This window comes from Rhea americana, unplaced genomic scaffold, assembly GCF_003343005.1.
Source record: "Rhea americana isolate MKP2758 unplaced genomic scaffold, rheAme1 scaffold_50, whole genome shotgun sequence".
Classification (NCBI taxonomy): Eukaryota; Metazoa; Chordata; class Aves; order Rheiformes; family Rheidae; genus Rhea; species Rhea americana.
Window position 1 is genome coordinate 66,113 of NW_028186646.1, and position 23,033 is coordinate 89,145.

The 23,033-nt window shown below is 39.0% G+C and overlaps 1 protein-coding gene across 3 annotated transcripts in view; it reads left to right on the plus strand.

The window, feature by feature from the left end:
- The first annotated feature begins 6,046 nt into the window (after positions 1-6,046).
- LOC146588600 (cyclin-Y) overlaps positions 6,047-23,033 on the plus strand; it is a 48,597-nt gene continuing 31,610 nt past the window's right edge. For all 3 annotated transcript variants that reach the window (XM_085317665.1, XM_085317662.1, XM_085317666.1), the window contains exons 1-3: positions 6,047-6,117; positions 11,886-11,920; positions 21,810-21,910. In XM_085317665.1, the coding sequence (XP_085173791.1) occupies positions 6,051-6,117; positions 11,886-11,920; positions 21,810-21,910 (203 nt within the window). In that variant the 5' untranslated portion in view covers positions 6,047-6,050. The remainder of the gene's footprint in view (positions 6,118-11,885; positions 11,921-21,809; positions 21,911-23,033) is intronic.

The window sequence follows — 23,033 nt, forward strand, 5'->3', positions numbered from 1 at the left end:
TTAAGGGAGATTAGTTKCTCTTTACTCTAGATACGAAGCACTCTGAAAAAGGTGCTGATAAATCTTGTTGTCTTTTATCCTGTGATTGTGTGAGGCTTGAATGATGAGAGCTGACGCTTCTGTGTAGTGGATCTTGCATCTTCTAAACTGTAGATTAAAACCAGGCGCATGTGTTGTTATTGTACRGTGGAATCAGGACATACAGTTCAGTCTTATTTTGGCTGCGTGCTTTTGAAAGCTGTGAAGACTTGCAAAGGGAAAGCATCGCAGGTTGCCCATGCTTGACACTTTCTGTGGTTTTAGAAACATACCTAGAATTATTTACAGAAGCCTCATATGGAAACTTTCATACTAGATTCAGTCATCCAGATGTTTCCAGATGTTAAAGGTCGTGATCCTTTTCATAAATCCTAGGGTTTTTTTTTTTTWAAAAAAAAGTATAAAAAAATGCATAGTAACGGAGAGCGTGAAGTTGCTTTCTTCAGTATTTGTTTCTTTTTGGTCTCTTCTTTTTTAGGTAATCTTTTAGTTTACTGCTAGAGGTTGATAGGAGACGGGTGAAGGCGAACTTCTTAGCTGTGGAGCACCCATTTAACTCTTAGCGACTCCAAAGGGAATTAATCAGTCACAAGGATACGTTTAAGGGAGTATTTTCAGTGCTGTGCATGTAAGTGACTGACTGGGGTTGACTGTGGGGAGCAGCCCACCAGAGTAAAGGCGAAGCGCAAGGAGGTGAAGCGCAAGGAGACTCTGGAARTTTACTGCAGCATTTCTTCTCGGGGCCGGGTTGGGGCAGGCTGCGGGCTGGGCTGCCCCGCTGGGGCGGTGTTTCCGCCTGCCCTGCCGCGCGYGCCAGCGGCCCCGGTGCTCCGCGCGCTGGGGCAGCCCCCCGGCCCTCTGCGGCTGCCTGCGAGCCGGGGCGGCCGGCCGCCTGGCAGCGCGGGCGGACCTGTCCTCCACCGCCTCCGGACCGGTGCCAGCGCCATCCCAGCGAAAATCTTCCCCTTCACCCTGGCTACCTGTGGGGTTTTCTTTTTTTCTTTTTCTTTCTTTCTTTTGTGATTGTTTTCTGTTCCCTTTTGATTTACTCGCTTGAAAATAGTAAGGCTTAATCAAACGTTGCTTTTGTTTTTTAAGTTCTTGATAAACCCCTGTGTGATGGGTTTGTTGGTTTGCCTGTACAAGGCTGTACTGGGTCGTGGTCTCTGAACTGTGGGATGTGRAGAAGATGGTTAACGAACGTGGCTCACGGCCCGTCAGCTGCAGCTTTCCTCGGTGGCCTGTCCTGGACAGATCTGTTCTTTGCTTTACCTGAGGCCTATTTAAAAAATAAATCTGAGAAGAAGAAACATGGGTTTGTTTATTTTTAAGCAGCTGATAGGTCATGAAACTCATCTGTGACACGGCATTTTTTCCCCTAATTACGGTGGTGTTGGCGCAATGGGGGCGATAGGCTGTGATCTCTGACCGTAAAGGGAAGGAAGCGAAGTCWGGTTGGTAGATTATTTCAGAGCTGTGTAAGCATCAGAAAAATGTTTTACTCTGTTTAGATTTTAGCGCATCGTCAAATGAGCCTCTGAGCTTTGGCAATGCAATTTTACCTGGCTGCTGCTCTTTAAAGAAGCAAAGTAACGTCATATTTTTCTGATAGAAGTCCATGGGAACAGCGGCTTTGGCTGGGGGACGCCGGGCAGCGCCTCTGCGGCTGCGCCTCGTGCCACCGCGGAGCGAGCTGCCAGGTGGGACTGCATCCCTCCTCCCCACGGGCTCCGGGCCTCTGTCGCGGGGCCCTCAGGAGCTGAAGAAATGGCTTTTTCTGTTGCTTTTGTTATTAAAATGTTCTCACAAGAGACACCTCATCCTTTTCTCTCTCTAGTTTGTATCATATATTCTGACCATGAGTCTTAAGGCTTAAAACTTAGATTTTTCCAGAGTAAAACTTGTGGCTGAATCTGGTGCGGTTTTAGAAGATGTGCAAATGTGTCATAATGATGACTGGCGTTTGCTGAGACTTTGTGTTTAATAATTTAATGTTGGGATTTTTGAAGATTTCATAGAGTTTAAGGCAGAGGTCCCTAAGATCACCTGATCTGATCCGTGTATAAATCATAAGCCAGTAATTTGCATCTAGTTATTCTTAAATTGAGCCTAAAACTCTTACTTAACTAAAGCCTAAAGAAACAATCTTCTAGAAAAGGAAAATATCAAAATATGTTGAATTCAAATTCCTTGGGTAGCTTCAGTGACTATTTTTTTAATTTTTAAAGATCTTTCTACTTTTCACTTTTTTTTTTCAGGTGTGCTAGATCAGAGAGAGCTTTTAGCGTGTACTCAGCTCTCTCTGTGATGGTGCTTGTGAACTGCAGACGCCTCTTAATTCTCCTCTTGATCAGCTAAACATTTGGAATTTGCCAAGATTCCCATTTCTAGKCGTTTTCTCCAGACCTCCTGTCATTTGTGTAGCTCTCTTGGCACTCATCTGAACTTTTTTCCTACCTGCTTAAAAAAGTAAAAACTGAAGCTGGATGCAGTATTTTTCGTATTGATCTTGATAATGCTTTTTAAAATCTTACTTGGAAATTAAAAATCTAGCCYGGGCTTTACTCCCAAGTTGGAAACTGGTTTATTCCAAGTCCRAAATGGTTTATGGTCTGCTTCTTTCTGTGACCGTGTTTGAAGGTAATGGCCATATCTTTAGGAACGGCGAGACTCTCAGCGCCCAGGGTGAATCTCATTGTGGTCTTCTGATAGTTGTCTTAAACTTCAGCCCGTTAGACATGTTCCAAATTAAGTTCAATGTGAAATCTACATTTTTTTCTTGCGGAGATAATGATTTTTAATCATATTATTTTTCTTTCTAAMTTTTTTTTTCTAACTCTGAATTTAATTACCTTTATTTAAGCAACATATGAACATAGTTGTTATCGTTGGCACAGGCTTTTGAAATGTTGCATATACAGTATCTACACCTGAATAGCATTTAGAAAGAATAAATATTAATAATTCATTGTCCTGTGTAGTTACTATTAATTATAACTATTATGATTCTAAATTATTTTAAGACACTGTGTTGCTCTATAAATGGTAGCAGTGAATTATTGTTTGCCCTGTCATTTTTTTAAACAAATGAAGGACTCRCAGGAAGTCTGAAACCAGAGCCTGAAATTAAGAGCCAAGCTTATGACTCATGAAACATTATTTCCTGGAAATGTAGTGAAAGATTTTTGATTTGGACCATCTCTGAGACAGTAACTTCTTTTAAGATGCTGATTTTGGAATGCAGAGTAGCTGATGGAAATATTACTGCTTTAAATCTTCCTTTTATAAGGATATGAGAGCAGACCGCTAGCAATGGAAAAAGTGCTGGTACAGATTTCAATCGCTGGTATTTCAACTCTCATATTTTCTCCTACTAATGGTTGAATATTGCTTTTTGGAGTTTAAATCTCTCTTTATCTTCAGTTATTCTATTACAAAATGGGTAGACTTTCATATAGTCACTTTTTTCATGACATTTTTGAAATGCAAGGAAGGACTGCTAATAACACTGGAGCAGTATGAATGTATTATGTATCCTGATAGTGCCTTTTGGTGATGAGTTAGTAACTTCAGGTATCTGTGTGCATCATCTGATGTAGTTCTCTTCTAACCTTCAATCTCTGTTGCGTTGTTTCTAATGGCAGTATGTAAGGAAAAGATGATGACAAATTGAGAGGTCTTTATTTTCAAACTGTACATTAGGTTAAGATATTACTTAACATCAGCTAGCACCTGAAATCTTACTAGCGTATTGCGGAACTTCATTCCTTGCGATGCTTCGGTGGAGGGATGGCGACAGCGTGGGCCGGCGCTGAGGTTAGGTCCTGCCCTGCCCCGTTTCCCTGACCACGTCCCCTTCAGCCCCTGCCAGGGGAAGAGCAGCTCGTCGGAGCTAGTGCTTCTTCCATAGTCCACGTTTCTCTGGAAAGACTTTGGCATCCATAGTTTTATTGCTTCTGTGTAACAGCCTTTAATACTGCAGGAATCTTACGTGGGCGAATATTGACTGCAAGATGTGGCGGTGGGTTTTTCTTTCCAGCCTCATAAGCAGGTTGTAAACCTGTACCAGACTGTTGTTACCTGCCCGCCGCAGATGATTTTCTAGGCCTGAAGGAAATAAATGCTTGGCAATTTAAGTGCCAAAAGTGTTTTGAAAGTCAAGCCCAGTTTCATGTTACTGGTCCTGTTTTGTTGATTGAATTTGCTTTACTGTAGTGTAGAGTTTATGGAAAAATTGTCTAAAGTGAGATTTAAAAAATGCATTTTTTWAAATTCACAGTGATGTATTTTGTTGTTTGATAAAAGGTGAAGAGGTAAAAGATGATGCACGTTGCAGTTTTAAAATACTGATACTCTTTACCTCATGAATTACATCTTGAATTTAGCATTATAGAAAACTGATCTGAAATCAAAAAAAAAAAAAAAAAAATCACTGTCAGCACTCGCCATCTCATTGGGTGTTTCTTTTCTTCTCCAATTCTAAGTAAGGCACAGAAAGTAAAATGAAAATGTTTCTAATCTCTGTCTTTTCGTGTCAAAACTTTTATTAGTTCTGTGGCTTCCTAAAGTCTTCTGCAGACTTGGCTGCAAATCTTGAATTCCAGGAGAATCGAATTTCCCTTGTAATTCTAACATTTTTATTCTTTTGTGGTTTTGGTAACAATAAATCCCCTTTCTAACAAAAAAAAAAAAAAAAAAAAAAAAGACATCTTACAAGGGATTGTTGCTTGTCTGTGTTTCTGGAGTCTTCCTTGTCAGTGAGAAGATCATGTTCACCCCAGAAGTGATCTTCAGATACCCGCAGTGCATGAGGCTGCTTGTCTCATGGGCTGCAGAATACAGGGAGACAAAAAAAGAAGCCATGAGAATGTTAAAGGGAATCAAAAAGAACGAAAATTTTGTAGACAGCAGTGTGATTAAGAGAAAAAACGTGTAAGTGGAGGAAGACTCAGTAAATTGTAAGTAAAAGGGAAAGGATGCTCAAGGAAGATGAAAAACTGTCAGTGAGATAACTCGGCAAAAAAAATTTTTGTTTAGTTTTGGTAAGAGCTTGATTTGCAGTTTTGCTGAGCTTCCATGGAAGTACAGCAAGGGGGAGAAATAAAGAAATGCCCAAAGCCAGGGGTAGTCACCTAAACCAAACTTAGCTGTTCTTATGTGGAAACTAGCATAAGTGTCTGTATCAAATACACAAGAAAGTATATGCTGAGATGAAGAGAATGTAGGAAAACTGAGCTTGAAATAGCCACACTGTTGGAGCAAGCAAAATGTTACAGCATGCTCTCAGGTGGATGTGGGCATATAAGGATTTTGAGGACTTGGTAGTGGAGTGGAATTTGAGAACAAATAAATTTAGGGGATTTTAATTTTGATAGGGAAAACTAGAGGTGGGAACCTTTAAACCTGGCACCTGCTTTTTAGGAGTGTTTTTCTTAGAAGTTGTCACAKCAAGAAATAAGACCATCTCTGAAGTAACAGCAAAGTTTGAAGTTTTCGTAGATCTTGACCTTTTAAAACACTCTGGCCTAGACTTGTTTACATTCAGCTGCAATAAAACTACTTACTGTAATCACATCTATTCATGGAAACRCATTTCTCTACAGAGGGCTACATATTTATTTTATAATACTTAATTCTCATGTAATTATGTATAATAAGCTATGTTCCTGTGCTTAGCAATGGCTTTAGGGTATGGGTGGAAAAAACTAATGAAAAATGAATAATTCCTGACTTTTTGTATACAGACTTCTAAAGCTACTTTATCTATTTTAATCCAAAAACAACTCTGCCACCTGAAGCCTAATCCCAAAGCTGTGTTGATGCAAATGTTTTRCATGCCAAAAAAAGCCACTTGTGTGAAGGAGGGTAAAAAGAGTGATTTTGTTTTACAAAAGCTGCTTAAGTATGTAAACTTGGTCTTATTAGAAAGAATGAGAAAATCTGTATATACTACTGGTTAAACATACTGCTGTTTTAACATACTATTCTCTTTCTTTTTTCCAGATTTGAACATGGAATTCAACCCATCAGATCATCCACGAGCCAGTACGATATTTCTCAGTAAATCTCAAACAGATGGTAGGTTACTGAATTTATTACAATATTGCTCTTGTGGTTATTTCTAAACCTTTTGTTAGAATGCATGCGGTAGTCTTTCAAAATCTTTTAATATATAATTCAAAGAAAAAAACTGTTAACCCCAAATAATTCCCCCACTGTGTTACATCGGTGGTGCAAGACAAACTTTTATAGGCATCCCACTGAAGTTGAAAGAAGTCACATCTTTAGTTAGTTAAAGTATCAGACGTAGTAGAAAGTACATGGTTGAGCCCTGTCATGGGTTGAATTTATAAAATTCCAAAAGTCATTGTACCAGAACTACAAATATGGATAAGTTTAATATAATTAAAATTAAAAAATACTTTCCCAAAGTACAAAATTTTCTGTGARAGTGTTTTTTAAAAACTGAACGATAGGGCAGGCTTCTGGGAAATATGATCTGGGAGTATGTTCTTGAAGAAATGTCAGTTTACATCACCTAAGAACGACAATCAAGTGTTTTTCCTAATATAGCTCCTACTGTAAATAAGCTCAGCAGAAGATTTTAATAACAAAAACCCAACCTGTTCCCACCCAGACAGTCTGTCTTTTTTTTCTCATAATGGATTTGACATAATCATTTATTTGTCTGGGGTATCTTTTTTATTCATATACAAAGTAATCCCTTGGAAATTGCATCTTTTAGGCAAACCTCTTGATACAGTTAGCAGAATAGAAACCATTTACTCTGGGTTTTTTGTTCACTGTTGGACATGTATGACATATTCTTTTAGAATCAGATGAGAATAATCAATGCAAAACACATTATTTTCTACCCAGACCTTCAAAGCATTTTCTGTATTATAATTTTGATAGTACAATGTGAATTCTTTATCCTTCTTTCTGCTGCCTATGAATGTAAATTACTGTGTCAAGCACATTAAAAAAAATGTARTTTTCTCTTACTGTATACTTTTGCTAATTTTTGAATATAGCTAATAGAAAGAGGATACATTTAGGCCCTCATTGAAGAATTGACTGTGTGAGTACCTCTTCTGCTCTTCAGACTGTCCCTCTGAATTCAGCCCTGGTTCTGTCAATGCCTTATTATGTGATTTTTAAGTGGGATTTACCATCTTGATCTGTTTTGGTAGTCTGTGGTATGGGCATGATGATATTTCCATTGTATAATGTATTATCAGGATTAATTTATGTCTATTTTATAGTGTTTTGAGACTGAATAATATTACATGGAGGCTACATTTTTCCAGTTTCAACTTACTGAAAAAATGACAAATCCCAAAGTCCAACAACTAAAAATTTGACTAGATCTGATGATTATATTTAGTCGTATTAGTAGTGATTAATTTATTGCAATATGAAATTAATTGTAAGCTTTTTTWAAAAATGACAGTTTACACCCGTGCTAGGTGGTCTATAAAAGTTTCTTCTAGTTTAATAGGAAGAGCTGATACATTGTTGTGTGAGAGTAATGAATTTAGTGAAACACTGTGGAACCCTTATCAATAGGGATGTAAAAGCTGTTCAGCTATCCTTGATGACAGTGGGGAAAAAGAAATCCAAAGGCTGTCTTGCCTGTGCAAGAGAAAAAGAGATCCTGCAAACATTTATATTGCCAGGAACCATCCCGTTCTGTTGGGACAACTCCCAGTAATAAGTATTTTGCCTGGCTGTGCTTCTGGCCCATTGTGGAAATAAGTGAGCTGTTAGGATTTATCATACACTGTTCAGAAATGTTGCATAACACCAAAATGCAATAAAATGCTTGTTCAGGGGAAAGTATAAGATTCCTTCGGGTGCCTTGAGATGTATTCTAACAGCCTGCTGTGGAGCCTGTGTTGTCTCCATGGCATCTAAAGTCAATGGAGAAGGGGAGAGCATAACTGGCAATATTTAAAACACCTAATTTAGGCCKGTACTCTTTGTACTGCATAGTGTTGTAATGGCCAGCCTTCCTGCCAATGAAAATCTTTCTATAGGCAAGAGATGCAGACATTTGCAGTATATGTATGTATGTGAGATAGCAGGACTCCAGGTGTCATCCAGGATATGACAGTGGGTCTTCAGTGTTCACTGRCATATTTTTACAGTGGGAAAGGACCAAGTCCACAACTACATAAATAGAGTGACTTGGCCAYGTAACATTCAGACAGCTCCACATGTGGATTTCTAGTATCCCCGAACTATTACAGCCTCTCTGATAATCTTGTGATACCGGTGCAGGAGCTGCACTAGAACTGCTTGTTAGCGACATATGAGTGAAGAGCGACAATTTGACTACCTCAGGTATAATGAAACAGGGCATGGCACCTCCAGGTATTACAAGGTCTGAATTTCCCCTTGTTCTGTGGAGCTTAGATGCCATACTAAGCCTCTAATGTGTCCTATCGCTCATAGTTGGTAGTCTGAGTATTCTTAGTGATTTGAGAGTTCAATGAATCTGAAGAAAAGTTTAAGACTCAATAAATGTTAATTGGATTCCTACCTAAAATATTTTTTATAAATGTTTCTGTCTCTTTGTGGGAATTTCAAGGTCCTAAATCTTGCATGTGTAATTCTTCCTGTTTAGAGAGCTAATAAAGAATATTACCTTTTATGTCTTTAATGTCTGCAAATGCTTTCTGATAAAGCTTTCCCTTGTTTGCTGAGCTTGGCTTGTAAACAGGATGGACTAGGTCACTGAAAAGCCATGCACTATTTAGTGTGTAGTAGTGGTGAAGACAGGGTTTCAAAACCTAAGCAGCACAGCAAGGTAACTTCCTTTCCTTGTAGGAGCAAGAAGACRGTGATTGTTGTTTCAGGGTGCCAGTAATAGCCTTTTCTATTAGTTAGATTCAGCTGTCCTCTTTTCCTAACCTGCCTGAAGTTTTACCGGTTGACTATCCTAGCTAATATTTGCAATATCAGTGCAACAATGTGCTTCAGACAAAAAGCATTTTGCAATCTCTGTTGATGTAGAGGGTAGAGGAGGAGCAGGCTGCACTTTTTTAATGTTTACCAGCACCAGTCTCCTATTTCTCAGGCAAGACAAAACTAAACCATTTACRAATTCCTGAAACATGAGACATTTCTATTGATGCATAATTATTACCACAAGGATATTGTCTTCTGTCCTGATAAGGCTAACATTAAGATTGTTTATATAAACTGCACAAAGGAGACTTCTGTGACAGCTCAGTAGAAAACACATGTAYATTTCCGCACTCCATTTTATGGCTAATACATATTCCTACTATAGTAAAAGTTCAACAATAACAACTGAAAGCAACTGCAAAAATGAGAACAAGTCATTGACCTTAATGTTAGGAAAATCAGGAACGTTTGGCAGTATTTTACATCTCAGTATCCACTTGAATTCCATTCCGGCTTTCAAGTTTTAAAATGTTGGAGAGAAAATGTAAATTTTTGCATTTAATTGTTTAAACTTTGGCTCTAAATCTGTTCAGCTTCATTTCATCAAAATGCCATGCTTGGAAGCCAAAAGCCTTGAGTTGCAATTGGGAGTTTATGCTAGAAAATGATGGTTAGTTATAAAGCTAACATCCAATGGTCTGCTGAAGACCACGGTGTGCTGTGTGAGCAGCACAAAGTGTCTCTAAACTGACTTAAGTCAAGTGGCAGAGAATTCCCTCTTTACAATGTTTTTGTTAGAGGAAGACTGGCAGAAGTAGCTCTCTGATAGTTGTCCGCCCCTTGTTTGAAGGGAGAGTTGCTGTGGTCAGAGAAGAAGGCAACAGAGCACAGTTGTGACAAAATGGGTTTCTGCTATGCCTGATTCCCCATAAACGTACGTTTCTTGAAAAAAAATGAGCCTTATGCCATAGCAGACCGGTCCAGAAGCAGGAGAGCCCAGYTGGCTTCTTGGAGTCCCTCACTGAAGAATCAAGGCTAACTATATTGCTGTTATATGGGAAAAACAGGGGAAAGCAGGTTAACATGGTGCTTGGAAGAATGTGGCTGCATCACAAACGGTCTTTGAAGGGGGGAGATGAGGGGCATGTATAAATATGTTCTCCTAGAGATAGGAAATAGTAAATGGGAATAAGCTGTGAGTGATATTCCTGCATTGATAGATAATTGTACTGTCATAGGGAAYTGAATAATGTAATAGGTACAAGGAAAAATGTAAAAGAGGAAAAAACCTGAGRTAGGGAAAACAACCTGGTTACAAATAGAATATTGGGATGCATGTGCAGGCTGTGTTTCTAGGGTTTTGACCATTATAATTTTGTATGCAGGATGATTGCTTATGACTGTTAAATACTTAAGTGTGTGCAAAATCTAGCAGGTAGTGACTGTTAATTTTCACTTACATGCTTTACTAAGTTTACACGCAGCTTGTCAGAAATGCTTAATGCAATACTAGAAAATTCTCTGACCATTCTTAGAAGCTAGCACCTACTATCGTTTTGTTGCTTTCCTTCAGATTACTCATGGGCCTTGCTTGTGGGAAGTGCAGTGTGTGGAACTTAAGTGTAGTGCAGTGTTTCAGCAGAATTTCAAGTGGTTTAACTATTTACTAAGCAATCAGAATTTTCCTGCTCTTCCTGTTTAATTCTGTTTGTTATACAATGTCCATAAATGTGAGCATGTACTAAGTGACATGGCTAACATTTGTCATGTGTGATTCTCCTTTCTGCTCCCTGGGAGGAAAATTATGTAAGGATTTAAAAAGTTTTTTTTTCTTATTTTATTTTCATTTTATGTCTGCATTGAACACAATTATTTCACAATAATCACACATACAACCGTGTTTATGTGAGATTGCTTGCTTATAAAAATTATAAATAATGGCTTCTCATCCAACAGGGAATGGACAGGCTATCCTACCATTATGAACACTCTTATTTTGCTAAGCGCATTGGGTTGTATAGCTTTCAAATCATAGTACACCAAAGTGCATTTAATCACCTACAGCATGAAACCATTATTATTTTAATCTTTTAGTTTGATTTATGCATTAGTTGGCTCCAGACCTGTATGCTAAATGCTATGGTAATTTCACTGGAACAGAGCTCCACAGGCTATCTATGGGGTGAGTTAATTGGGAAAATGTTTTWAAAAAAATCAAATAGAATATATTTAATCAGCCGTAATAAGGATTTGTCTGACAATTAAGTCTCTGAACATCTCCCTTGTTCTAGTTGTTTAATTTCTGAATATTTTGGYTAAAAATTTTGGATCCAACCTGCAATCCTTACTTGTGATCACTAGTCCTTAATAGAGTAATACTATTCTCATTATTATATCAATATGAATAGTAGTTTCAGGATTGCACCAGATCATTATAGAAGGCAGCATGTATTCTTAAGGCTCCTCTGTGGGGGTTAGTGCACAGTAAACTATGGTGAGAATTTGCTAACTTTATGGTATAGCTATTTTAGGTACTTACTTACCTGCAAGGTAGGATAGGCTGCTTTGCAGCAAGGGACCTTGCAGGCAGGCACTGGCAGTGTCAATCAGTCAGATGCATCCATACGGAGAACTGGTGAAGGATGGCTAATTCACTGTAGCTTACTGCATATTAACTTCCCCATGTGGACCAACTGTTAGTGAAGTACCCAACTAGATGAATATTTTAATACATCACCAYGCTGGCAAGCCTTTAAGCATACAGATACATGTTCCTTCTGTGTTTGATAAAGAAATGTTCTTGTTTAGTGCAAAAGCAATGATAATGTTACACATAGATAGCCTCCTGTACTTTTGATTGTAAATGGTATGTAAGAAGCTTAACCGGGAAAAATAGTCATGTAATATTTCTATCATATTTTGTGTTTTTGCAGTGAGAGAAAAACGCAAGAGTCTCTATATAAACCACGTAAGTGAAAATGCCTCGCTATGCAGCTTTCTCCTTGTTGTCTATATTATACAGTAAATAAGAGTTATCATACATAACTTCCATATTGGTGAGAGGGTGCTGATGCTTCAGATGTCTGTTTTGCATCAGGATCCAAAATTATAGATCTCTACTATGTGAGCTAGTGGACTGAATCTATTGATGATAGTATCGTGCTTACAACCACTGTATGTGGGTAACTGCTACCTGGGACAAAGAGCTGCACACATTAGTATGATTTTCAAAATTATTACAGAAATTCTCAAAACTTTGAATTGCATTTGCATGCAAGTTTATTTTTGGTACAGCATCTGTCTATAGCATTTCATATTTACACAAAAGGTTCTGAAGAACCTGACCAGTATTGATGCAGTGTAAATGTGTATTTGATGTATGGTTCTTGCTGAGTACAGAGTCAGATTTTTAATATGTTTATGTACTCTGGCCATTTGTCTGTTCAGTTCTTTTCTGTTTGCATAGAATTGGCAGTGAAGCTGAGAGCGAATGTCCCGTTGCCTGCTTTGGGTGTTGGATCAGGCTCTCTGCCGCTGTTGGTATTGTTTGTATCACCAAAGTATTTGGAACCAGTGTGAGTCCCAGTATTTTAAGCCTTGTGCTAAAAAAATCTGGAGTCAGGCCCCAATAAAATTGGGAAAGAATTAATTGTCTCCCAAAGCATATTTGCCTTTAGGGTGAAGTGGGGAGAAGTTCCCAAGCTTCTCGCTCTCTAGAGCAATCAGCTATAGTTTCGTGAATCATTTTTAATCCGGTGCAGCTGCTGAAAGAAGCACCCRCCGTTTAGAGCCTCTCCTGTCTCCTGCCCTCCTTTTGTGCAGGTGCAAGCACTGGCGTGAATCACATTTGGGAACAGACCCACTTCAGCTTTTAGCTATGGTAGATCTACCGGGAGCCATGCCCCAATCCAGTTTACCCRGAGCTGCCCAAACACTTGCCCCAGACAGACTCGGCAGAAACGAGCAGCCGAGGGGGGTGAGAAGGCAGGACTGCTTCATTTGTTGGCAGACCTGGTTTGTGCTGATTTAGGGAGTTTCTGAAGCCACAGCTTAGCTTCAAAAGCAAGCTGAGATTTTCACAGCTTGACAGGAATTAAGATTTTGAGAAAGTCATGAAATATTGTACAACATAAAATCCTGGGAACTGACTGTACCAGGTCAGCAAATATTCTCTGTGCTTCCACCTTCTCTTCCCCTGTAAAACGTTGCCCTTGTTGCTAGTGCATGTGACAGTAGTTTGCATTGCACTTGTATTGTTATAACATTCTTGTAAAGCTAATGCGCTGCATTCCTGTAAACTCAGTATGTATGCTCAGTAACTCCCAGCAGGCTTTTTAGCCTGAAACTTGTAGGGTTCAAGGCGAAAAAACAAATATTCAGACACTGAAAAGCTAGGTATTAACTGAGTTTCTGTGACAATCCAGCTATCACAGAGGAAATTCTCACGTTGCCCCAATCTTTTCAAGTCATGTGAAAGACGTATTTTGTGTTACACAGACCAAGAATGGGTTCCTCTGGCAAATCGAACAAAAATAGCTACCGCAAATTGTGCTRTGAGCACATTATTGCAGGCCTTGGAATAAAATCCTCCTTGGCCATGCTGCAGGCAGGGAAGCGCTGCAAGGCGGAGCGTATCCACGTGGTCCCATCAGAAGCCTGGGCTGAGCTCTCACCTTTTCGGAGCTCTTAAAGAAGAGGGGAGGATGGTCATTTCAGTGGGGAGTTGTATTGCTGGGAGCTGGCTGTTGCAGTTTATCCTTTTTATACCCTAAGTAATACACTTGTTCCTATTTTCTTTTTTCTTTCTTTCNTTTTTTTTTTTTTAAATGTCATTCAAAACATTGGCTAAAATTGCAGTGATGTAATCATTCCTTGCTTTAGGTTACTCTTACCTTAAATTTGACTTCCTTATGCTTGTAAAACACCTCTTCTAAATTCTAAAGTTCAAAAACCATATGAAGCTGAAGTCCTTGCCATGACTTTATGGATGACATTATAGRTTATTCAAGTTTTTCAGCCGTATTTTCAAATGTGGCCTGTGAAATTAAGTTCTTAATAAGATGTTTTTAGCGATGTAGTTGACTTCAGCACACCTGTGAGTATTCATTCAGCACCTCCTAAATATGTAGACTGCTGAAGTTGACGCACAAACTGGTGRTCATTTTTGAAGTGGTTGCTGTGGCCTTGTGCGTAACATGGAGCTGTGCTTAGATTTTTAGACTACAGGGGACCTTCGCAATATCTTCTCGATCTCAAAGAAAACTGAGGAACTAGTTAAAGATTTAACAGATGTGTGTGACAAATGGTTGGTAGCTTTTAGGTGTTAAGGAAATTTACAGTATGCTCTATTGGTTAATCAGTTCTTTTTCRCCGTTTTTTTTGGTGTATGTGGAGAAGTGTATTTCTCACAGGACCTATGGTGGTGCATTTGCTTCCTTACTGATTTAAAATACTGAGTTCCCACATCTGCTCTGGAGAAAACAAGAGGACATGAATTTTGGAGCATTGTTTTGTCCTCCTTTAACAAGAACTCACTGTAATGCAACAGACTTCTCTTTTTTGTTTTTTCCGTCTGGTCATTTTTTTTTTCTTTTATAAGTCTGTATATACTTATTCTCCTTTACAAATAACCAGAAGACTAGCAATAAAATATTTTTATCCTTTTGGACTGTATCGTGCTGCWAATTTTGCAGAGTTGAACATCTCCCAAACAATCAAGGTGGTCAGCAAGAGAAGTAGCAAGAAATGTTGTGCTTTCTCTTTTTTAATAGCTTGTCTAATTCTGTATAAAACCTGATAGTAATTTACACACTRCATTTTCAAAAGATCGCCTGTGAAATAATCTAATTTAAACAATGAATTAAAATTGGCTCTTTTTTGATCATAGGTGCCAGTTTGTGACAGTTTCTGGAATAATTTTCTGAAAGCCTAAAGGAATTTATATCAAATAGTTAAATTTGCTTGTATTTTCCTGTTATGTTTCCCATTTAAAAATGCACTTTCACATTATCATTGTGTCACTGTTCTTTTCCTTTAGAGCTTGCTCTTGTTTGTAGAGTATTTTCTTTGGCCGAATAGCTTCCTTTCATCCCCAAGTACAGGTAGCGGAGTCTTGCTTTGACTTATTACATATTTCTAAGGCTGAGAGTTGCAGAGTTTTACTTTGTTTTTACCTTTACCTTTCAAGATTTACCTTGTCAGTGGGTGAGATATAAGAATCCAGTAGCTGCGCTTGTTTTGGGTGGGGAAGGAAGGGGAGAAAGAACAGAAGTGGGGGTGTGAGAGTCTCAATCTTCCTACGGGGATGACGGGCTTGGGATGGTGCTGGATCCCCTGCGTGACAGCAGTGCTCATCTTTGGAGGGGGTTGGAAGTAAGCAGCTGCGCGAAAACRGGAGATACTGAGTTGTGGTGTATCTGGCATTTTTGCTTTCTTCCAGCCTATTTTAATTTCTACGCGATTGCTTCTTTGCTGTTGAATTGACAGTTACTTTTTTAGTTAYGGCTTTGATGCTTCTTCAAGCGTGCATTTGTCTTTGCTTTTAATCTGCTTAGTCAAACTGCTAAGGGAGGTTAAAGATGCAGGCTGAGATAGAGTTGCTTCCTTTTGCAGTGAGGAGAGGTTGCATCAGTATCTCTGCCTGTGTAAGGAAAGCAAACAGGAAGGCATGTTTTCTATTTTATGTTTCCAGTGGGGGGATGGTGGAGAAAGAAGGCAGTTTCTGCTAGTGGTTGCAGTAGCTAGTTTTCTGAAACAGGTGATCTTTTTTTTGCAGGGGAAATGAGCAGCACAGGGGAGGGAGAAGTTACTTCTTTCTGTCAAGATTTACTAGGTCTCTTCCCCTCCAGAAAAGATGAAAATTCTTCATTTGCTAAAGAACTTTCCTCTTTTCCTTTGACAGTGTATACTTTTAAAATCTATTTTATGTTTAGTAACAGTAGTATCTAGGAAAAATAAAGGGTAATTTTTGCATACTGGAATATTTCTGAAAGAAGGTAAATTCTGTGGAGAGGGGTATAATGTTTCTCTTCAGCATTTCRTGGATTTTGAAATTTAAATTAACTTGGACTTTGGAACAGCAGCTGCCTTTCAACAACATCTTGCTTTGGGATCTGGAAATGGCTTTCACCATCTAGATTCCCAGGAACTCTATGTTCAAATTCCAGCAGACTTTATATCATTTTTATCATTCCAAGTAGATACATTTATTTTTGTATGTAGACCCAAGTTTGTTGGGTTTCCTGGGGCAAAGTTCCTGGGCATCATTCATAYCAGGAGCTGGGTGCCTATGCGTGATCCTGCAGTGATTTACATGGTGGGTCCCCAGCTGATGGGGACCTGYGGAGAATGGAGGAGCCTTTCAGTGTACTTTGCGTGGCACAAGCAGTTTCGGTGAGCTTTTTTTGCATTCTTGAAATGATATGTTTGCTCCTGTGTTGACTCCATATTTTCCTGTCAGAGTGGATAAAGAGGCCGCTCTGCTTGCCTTATGTAGAACTGGGAGTGCTGGTGGATGACAGATTGACCATGAGCCAGCAATGTGCCCTTGTGGCCAAGAAGGCCAATGCTATCCTGGGGTGCATTRGGAAGAGTGTTGCCAGCAGRTCGAGGCAGGTGATCCTGCCCCTCTACTCAGTCCTGATGAGGCCTCATCTCAAGTACTGTGTCCAGTTCCGGGCTCCCCAGGACAAGAGAGACATGGAGCTACTGGAGAGAGTCCAGCGTAGGGCTACAAAGATGATCAGAGGGCTGGAGCACCTGCCCTATGAGGAACGGCTGCGAGAGCTGGGCCTCTTCAGCCTGGGGAAGAGAAGCCTGAGGGGGGATCTCATCAATGYGTACAAGTACCTGAAGGGAGGGTGTCAAGGGGACAGGGACAAACTCTTTCCAGTTGTCCCGTGTGACAGGACAAGAGGCAACGGGCAGAAATTGAAGCACAGGAAGTTCYGCCTGACCGTGAGGGGGAATTTCTTCACTGKGAGAGTGACRGAGCACTGGMMCAGGTTGCCCAGAGAGGTKGTGGAGTCTCCTTCTCTGGAGATCTTCAAGGCCCACCTGGATGCAACCCTGTCTAACATGCTCTAGGTGACCCTGCTGAGCGGGGAGGTTGGACTAGCTGATCTCCAGAGGTCCCTTCCAACCTTACTGATTCTATGATTCTGTGAACTGCTAGGCAGATGACTGGTAATCAAGTGCTTTCAGCTGATTTTAGGAGTAAATATGGTACACGTTGAAATGGGAGCATAGTATGAGAAGTACTTTAATCTGGGAAGAATGCAAAGCACAACATAAAATGTGAAACATTTTTGTTAGGTGGAATGCCTGAGGCTGGTTATTGTAGAATTTTATAACTGCTGTCCAAATTCCTTAAGATGCCTTAATTAACATTCCGTACTCAAAGAGAARAACAAGATAAACTGCAAGATGGGTAGAGGCTGCTCAGGTGCTTTTGCAGCATTTTCCCTAGAGAATGCTTAATTTGTTCATTGCTCTTTTAGGTAAATCATAGATCATAGAATGGTAAGGTTGGAAGGGACCTCTGGAGATCATCTAGTCCAACCTTCAGCGTAGCCGATAGGGGGATTGAACCCACGACCTTGGCATTAGCAGCACCATGCTCTAGCCAACTGAGTTTTCCAGTAGATCAGTRTGGAGGGGCCTTTATAGGCCATCTGGTCCATCTGGCAGATTCTCTAGACCTATGTCATTCCTAACAGATGCTCTTTAATATGCTTTACAGGCTTCCAATGCGTGAGAATCAACAGGTTCTCTTCAGTGCCTTACCTGAACTTACTGTTTGAAATGGTTTTCCTGTTATTTGTAAACCCACTGTTTCTTTTCCTATCCACTGAAAAGACCTTTACTGCCTCAGCCAATCTCATAGCACTGAGCGATATGGAATGGCAAACTTGCAGGACAAGAAAACAAATGTTAAAAGTAACACTTAAGGGGAATGACAGAATGGAGAATTCCTTAAAAAGGTTTACTCTAACACTTGCTGTGTTGGAGACTAGTAAAGCCCCTTTGGTCAAATTGCCCAACGCTAGCAATAACATGCATTGTAAATTTAAGCCTTTGAGCTACTYCTAGTGTTTGAAGAAATATATAATCTTTTCAGGTTTGTAAAGAAGGATGCTCTGTATTAGTAATTAAGTAGGGCCTGTGTGTGCTGCAGAAGAKCTTTCCAGTTGTTACCAAGCTCCCTTAGAGCTCAGTGGTACTCTGACATAGTTCCTTATAGTTTGTATCAGTAAGGCCAAGCAATGTTCACTGAGACGTCAAAAAACTGCAAGATCTAGGCTGAGTCATCAGTTTTGAACATTATGAAAACATCAGTGAGACTTGTAATGGAGAACAAGGTTGAAGCACGTCAGAGTAGTTAGGTAGAATGGATATTACCTAAGAGTGGTCAAAGGGGATTGTTTTTATTGTAGATGTTGTCAGAGAAAGCAATACAATGGTGTGGTTTCTTAGAGATTTGTTCAAGTAAAACCTCTTTTCTTTAGCCACTAAATGAATACAATTGTGCTGCAGTCTCCAGTTATGTAAGATGARAACAAATGCAGAGTTTTGCAGTTTGTACATCAAATTCTGTTGTATAATTTGCTTGATTTTGGAATCAAGCACTTTGAAGACTTGTAAAATCATGTTAGCTCTGTGAGAAGTGTTGTCAGAAGTAAATCCCGTCCTGAAGCATCAGAAAATCTTTAAGATAGGAGCCTCTCTTTTTTCCAAGTCAGAAGCAGTCTTGGTACTTCTACTTGTTGCTGTTATCTGGCTTCACATAAACTTTTATTTGCCAGTTTTGCCTTCTAGCATTTTGGCCAGGCTTTACTGCCTTGAAGCTAATGGGCAAGTCTCCACAATTTTTCCATGAGGGAAAACTGTTTAATAGTACCTTTTAAAATCCAGCAATAACTTACACCTGGTTTAATGGAAAAAGAGACAGTACTGTTATTACTTAAGAAACAAACTGCAAATTATCTTTCAATCAACAAGGGCAAAGGAACACTGAAAAATTCCTTTCCCCCATACTCCAAGCTACCTGGCTTAGAGCCAGCTCTGGTATAAAAGCTGTATTGCTTGGTTAGGGAAGTGGTGTGCCCAAGTTAAATCTTGCTGCAAATCGAAGCAGAGTGCCGTCCTAATGTTGCTAAATCGCTTCCRGGACAGAGCTGGCTTGTGCCAAATCTGATCAATTTTGAGTGTAAGCATGGGTCGATAGTCACCTGTCCATTACACGTTTCTACCCAAAAACACCCTGGAATGACTATTTTAACAACAACAGCAAGAACAAAAAGCTTTCCCATTCCCAATAAATTTAGGTTTAATTTCTGAATGATTTTAAAATGAAGCCCAGGAGAAGTCTTTGTGTGTGTGTGTGTGTGTGTGTGTGTGTATCCTCAGTGTGAACAAGTTAGGAATTTGTTGTGATTCTTCTAATAGCAGATGTGTAAAACCAGTCCTAAGAACCTGCTCTTTTGGTAGGAAAAGTCAAAGATCAGGTAAACTAAGCCAGTCTGTTTCAGATAAGATACAAGATTCAAGCAAGACATACTGTTCAGACATCCTAAGATCAAACCAAAAAAAAGCTTTGGAAAGTTGGAGGTTCCAGGRGGAAGCTGGGGAACAAATATACCTATGATTTTTCCTTAGTGCTAGCTGTGCATAAGGGCAAAACTGCTGTTTTTAAGAGCTGCAAAGACARTTTGTTTTGTAGATCATGTAAAAGCTTAACAAGTTATAAAGCAAATTTTTCMATTGTACGTCTTTTCCTGTAAAGAAGTTCCACAAAACAGGTATTATGTTTTCTTTGTAGCCTTTCTTGAGGAACTTACTTGGTTGAAATGAGAAAAATAATAACTACTTGTGGAGTAAAGAGGTACAAATCCTCTCCACCAAAGGAAGTCACAAAACAGTAGAAAATTGATTTGGAATCTAGAACAAGAGGTTGTTTACTATAAGTAATTTTTACCTACCATGTTTTCTTTGCTTTGCCCTTTGAGAATTTTGTGTGAGAAGAAGTCAGAAGTCTTGTTGAAGTTAAGATACAAGAAATTACTGAATCTTMGCTTGGATACAAAATACTGCTAGTGCAAGTTAGAGTATGCACAAGTACTTCATATCAATGATGTGCTTTTAGTTTGTGATTTTTAATAGCAGTGATTATCAAGGCTCCACGTCTTGTACTGTAGCGCACATTTCCATATGAAGATTTATAAAAGGAGCTATGCCACTCCTTTCTTTCCCCCTTATCACCCATAATGGTGAGACAGAASCTGAGAATCCAATTAATGCTGGAAAGTTTGGCTATTTTCTTTAAAGGCTCTCTAACTCCCTCTCAGCTCTTCTGATTTTCTATGGTCGAGACTCCCTGACTTGTCTAAACTGATTTTTTGCTGTCAGACATGTTAGATTTGAAATGTGAAGGCATTAAGCTCCTGCATAATTTTGGGAGGACCTGTTCCACTGAAAGGGATACAGTGGAGATTTGTGTGCCTAGGACAATGCTGTGTACTGAGTAACTTTTTCCATCCTCCACAGGAATGGAGAAGGTTCGACATRTAGCATTTCATGGAAGTTCAGAAATGCCTATTGAGTAGACTATATGGCTTTCAATGTCTTCTAGCTGGAATGCGAAACAGAGTGTGTTTCGCAGTGGTTTGAAAAGGCAGGAAATCCGTTACCTGGCATAGCATATGGCTGCAGTTGGATGCCAGAAAGCTGAGAATGTTAATCTCCTAATAGATTAATTATTCATGTGGCAGATGTGTATGTTTATASCCAATATAGCAGATTTACACTTGCCATCATTTTTCAAACCAAGAGAGGTACCCCTTAGTGCCACGTTCTTAGGACCAGAAATTGAGGCATGAGATACCACCTATCTTATGAAGTGTGAGAGGTTGTGACCCTGACAGAGTGTGATGTAAGCCGAAAACCCTGGCAAGGACTACAACGTGGCAGTTTCAGAAATAAGTTGTGTAGCTCTGATTTACTGACTTGTATCGAATGTAAGTATTGTTTCCATGAGAAAATTAAATCTCATTGTGGAATTGCTACTGACTTGGTTTCTGTTTTCACTTATGTTTATGTTGAATGAATCTGATCTATTTATCTTTATCTATCAGTGTTGTCAAACTTCATTTTGTGTCTGAGCTTTCCATTTTTTCCCTACAGTAGTGTAGAAATAGGATCAAAATCTACAGCATTTCTTTTCAATTAAGAGATATACTACTATTTCTTTTCTTATTTGTGTATCTGCTTTCTTTTAATACTTTGATCAATTTTCTTCTTTGATTTAGCAATCTATTTTTAATTGAATTTTTTTTTCTAGATTTTCCCTATTATTTTTTAAAGATTTTAGTAGTTTTGCTCTGAAGATGTCATTTCTCCATAGTTTTTTTTTAATTCTCTTTCCTCCCAGCACTGTCTGATTCACATGTTTCTAAACCAATCTTCATTTTTAACCTAGTGTCTTATTGACTTTCCCGCTTACTATATTGGAATGAAGACAGGAACATAGGTCTTGTGATCTTTCTTTTTCCAAATGTGTATACTTCATTTAAATAAAGAGATAATTCTGCACAGGGATTTTACATGATGTTTTRGGGGGCAGAGGAGGAGGGGAGATTGGGACCTGAAGAACGCATTAGCTAAGRCTCAGGCAGGGATGTTTTGACTTTTGGACTGGTAATTATTTCTGAACTTTCTAAACTGCCTCAAAGCATGATCACATTACTGTGTGCGTCATTGTAAGGGACAGAGAAATTTGTTGTTTCTAAATTCTTACATCTCCTCTCAAGAATSTGTTGGTGTTACATAATTGCCATTGTTCTTTTGCATGTTTTTCATAGCATCCTCCTGGGCAGTTGAGAAGGAAGTACAGTTCCTGCTCCACTATTTTCCTGGATGACAGCACAGTCAGTCAACCGAACCTCAAGTATACCATCAAATGGTGGGTTTTATAATTTTTGGGGGGCTTAAATGTACATTATATGCTGAATATGTAGACATAGTTCTGAGCCACTACTAAGCAAGCATCACAGGTTTTAGTCTTTGAAGCAGTAGATTATTTTTAACCCAGTTATGCTCCAGAAGCAATTAATAGGACAAGAAAAGGGCATTATTCTGATTTTTAGTTTCTTGAAGATTCAAACTCCCAGCACTGCACATCTCACAAGAAGGTGTCAATTTAGGTACTCAGATTCTAGCAACTGAAGTCCTTGTGCTGCCACCTTTAGCTGGGTGCTTGCTTCAGTTAAGTCCTCAAAAGTTCAGATACTTGTTTATCCAGAATTTTTGATCATCTGAAATCTCTTGAAATCTAAGAGCTCTTTCCTGAGAATGAGAAAGTGCTATTTGCTAAGCTTTTCTTTCGGTTTTCTGTTTGGAATGAAAATTCATTGCTTTCATTCAGATCCATTTCCTGATTGAGTACAGGGGCACTGTTGCACAGTTGATTGCACAGCAGCTTGTATGAGGTGTGCATCGTCAGATGATGCCTCAGATGTTCATTTCAGGTATTGCTTGTGCCTTTTCATGTTTAGAGAGGAATTAAATTGATGTTTATAGTATACAATTCTGTACATTTTGTATACTAAGGGAAAAAATGAGGAAAAAAATGCCCAGGTAATTTAAGCTGTTTATTTGCCACAGTTTGTGATGTATTTTCAGTTGTTTGTGGGATTGTTATCTTGGTGTACTCAAATGTAAATGTTTGTTAAGTCAGTGTCTATGCTACAGAGGTATTTACATGAGCGATAAATATGTTTATATATATATACTAGTATATCCAAAGGAGTTTGTACTGTTGGTGGTCATTAAAACACTTTTAATTTTTCCATTTAAGGAAAGAAGGGGGAAGTGGAGAATGAGTTTGCTACCAAACTGATACCTAATTCCACTGATACCTAATTCCTCTGAAGCTATTTTTGCCTGAAATACATCTTGCATTTCCTCAAGTTTCTTTAATTTAATAACTTAAAAATAATTCAGAAGAACACAAAAAAAGTCCTTTTTTTTTTTTTTTTTTGAAATCTCTTACTTCAAATACAGGAAGTCCATAAAGTAAATGAGTC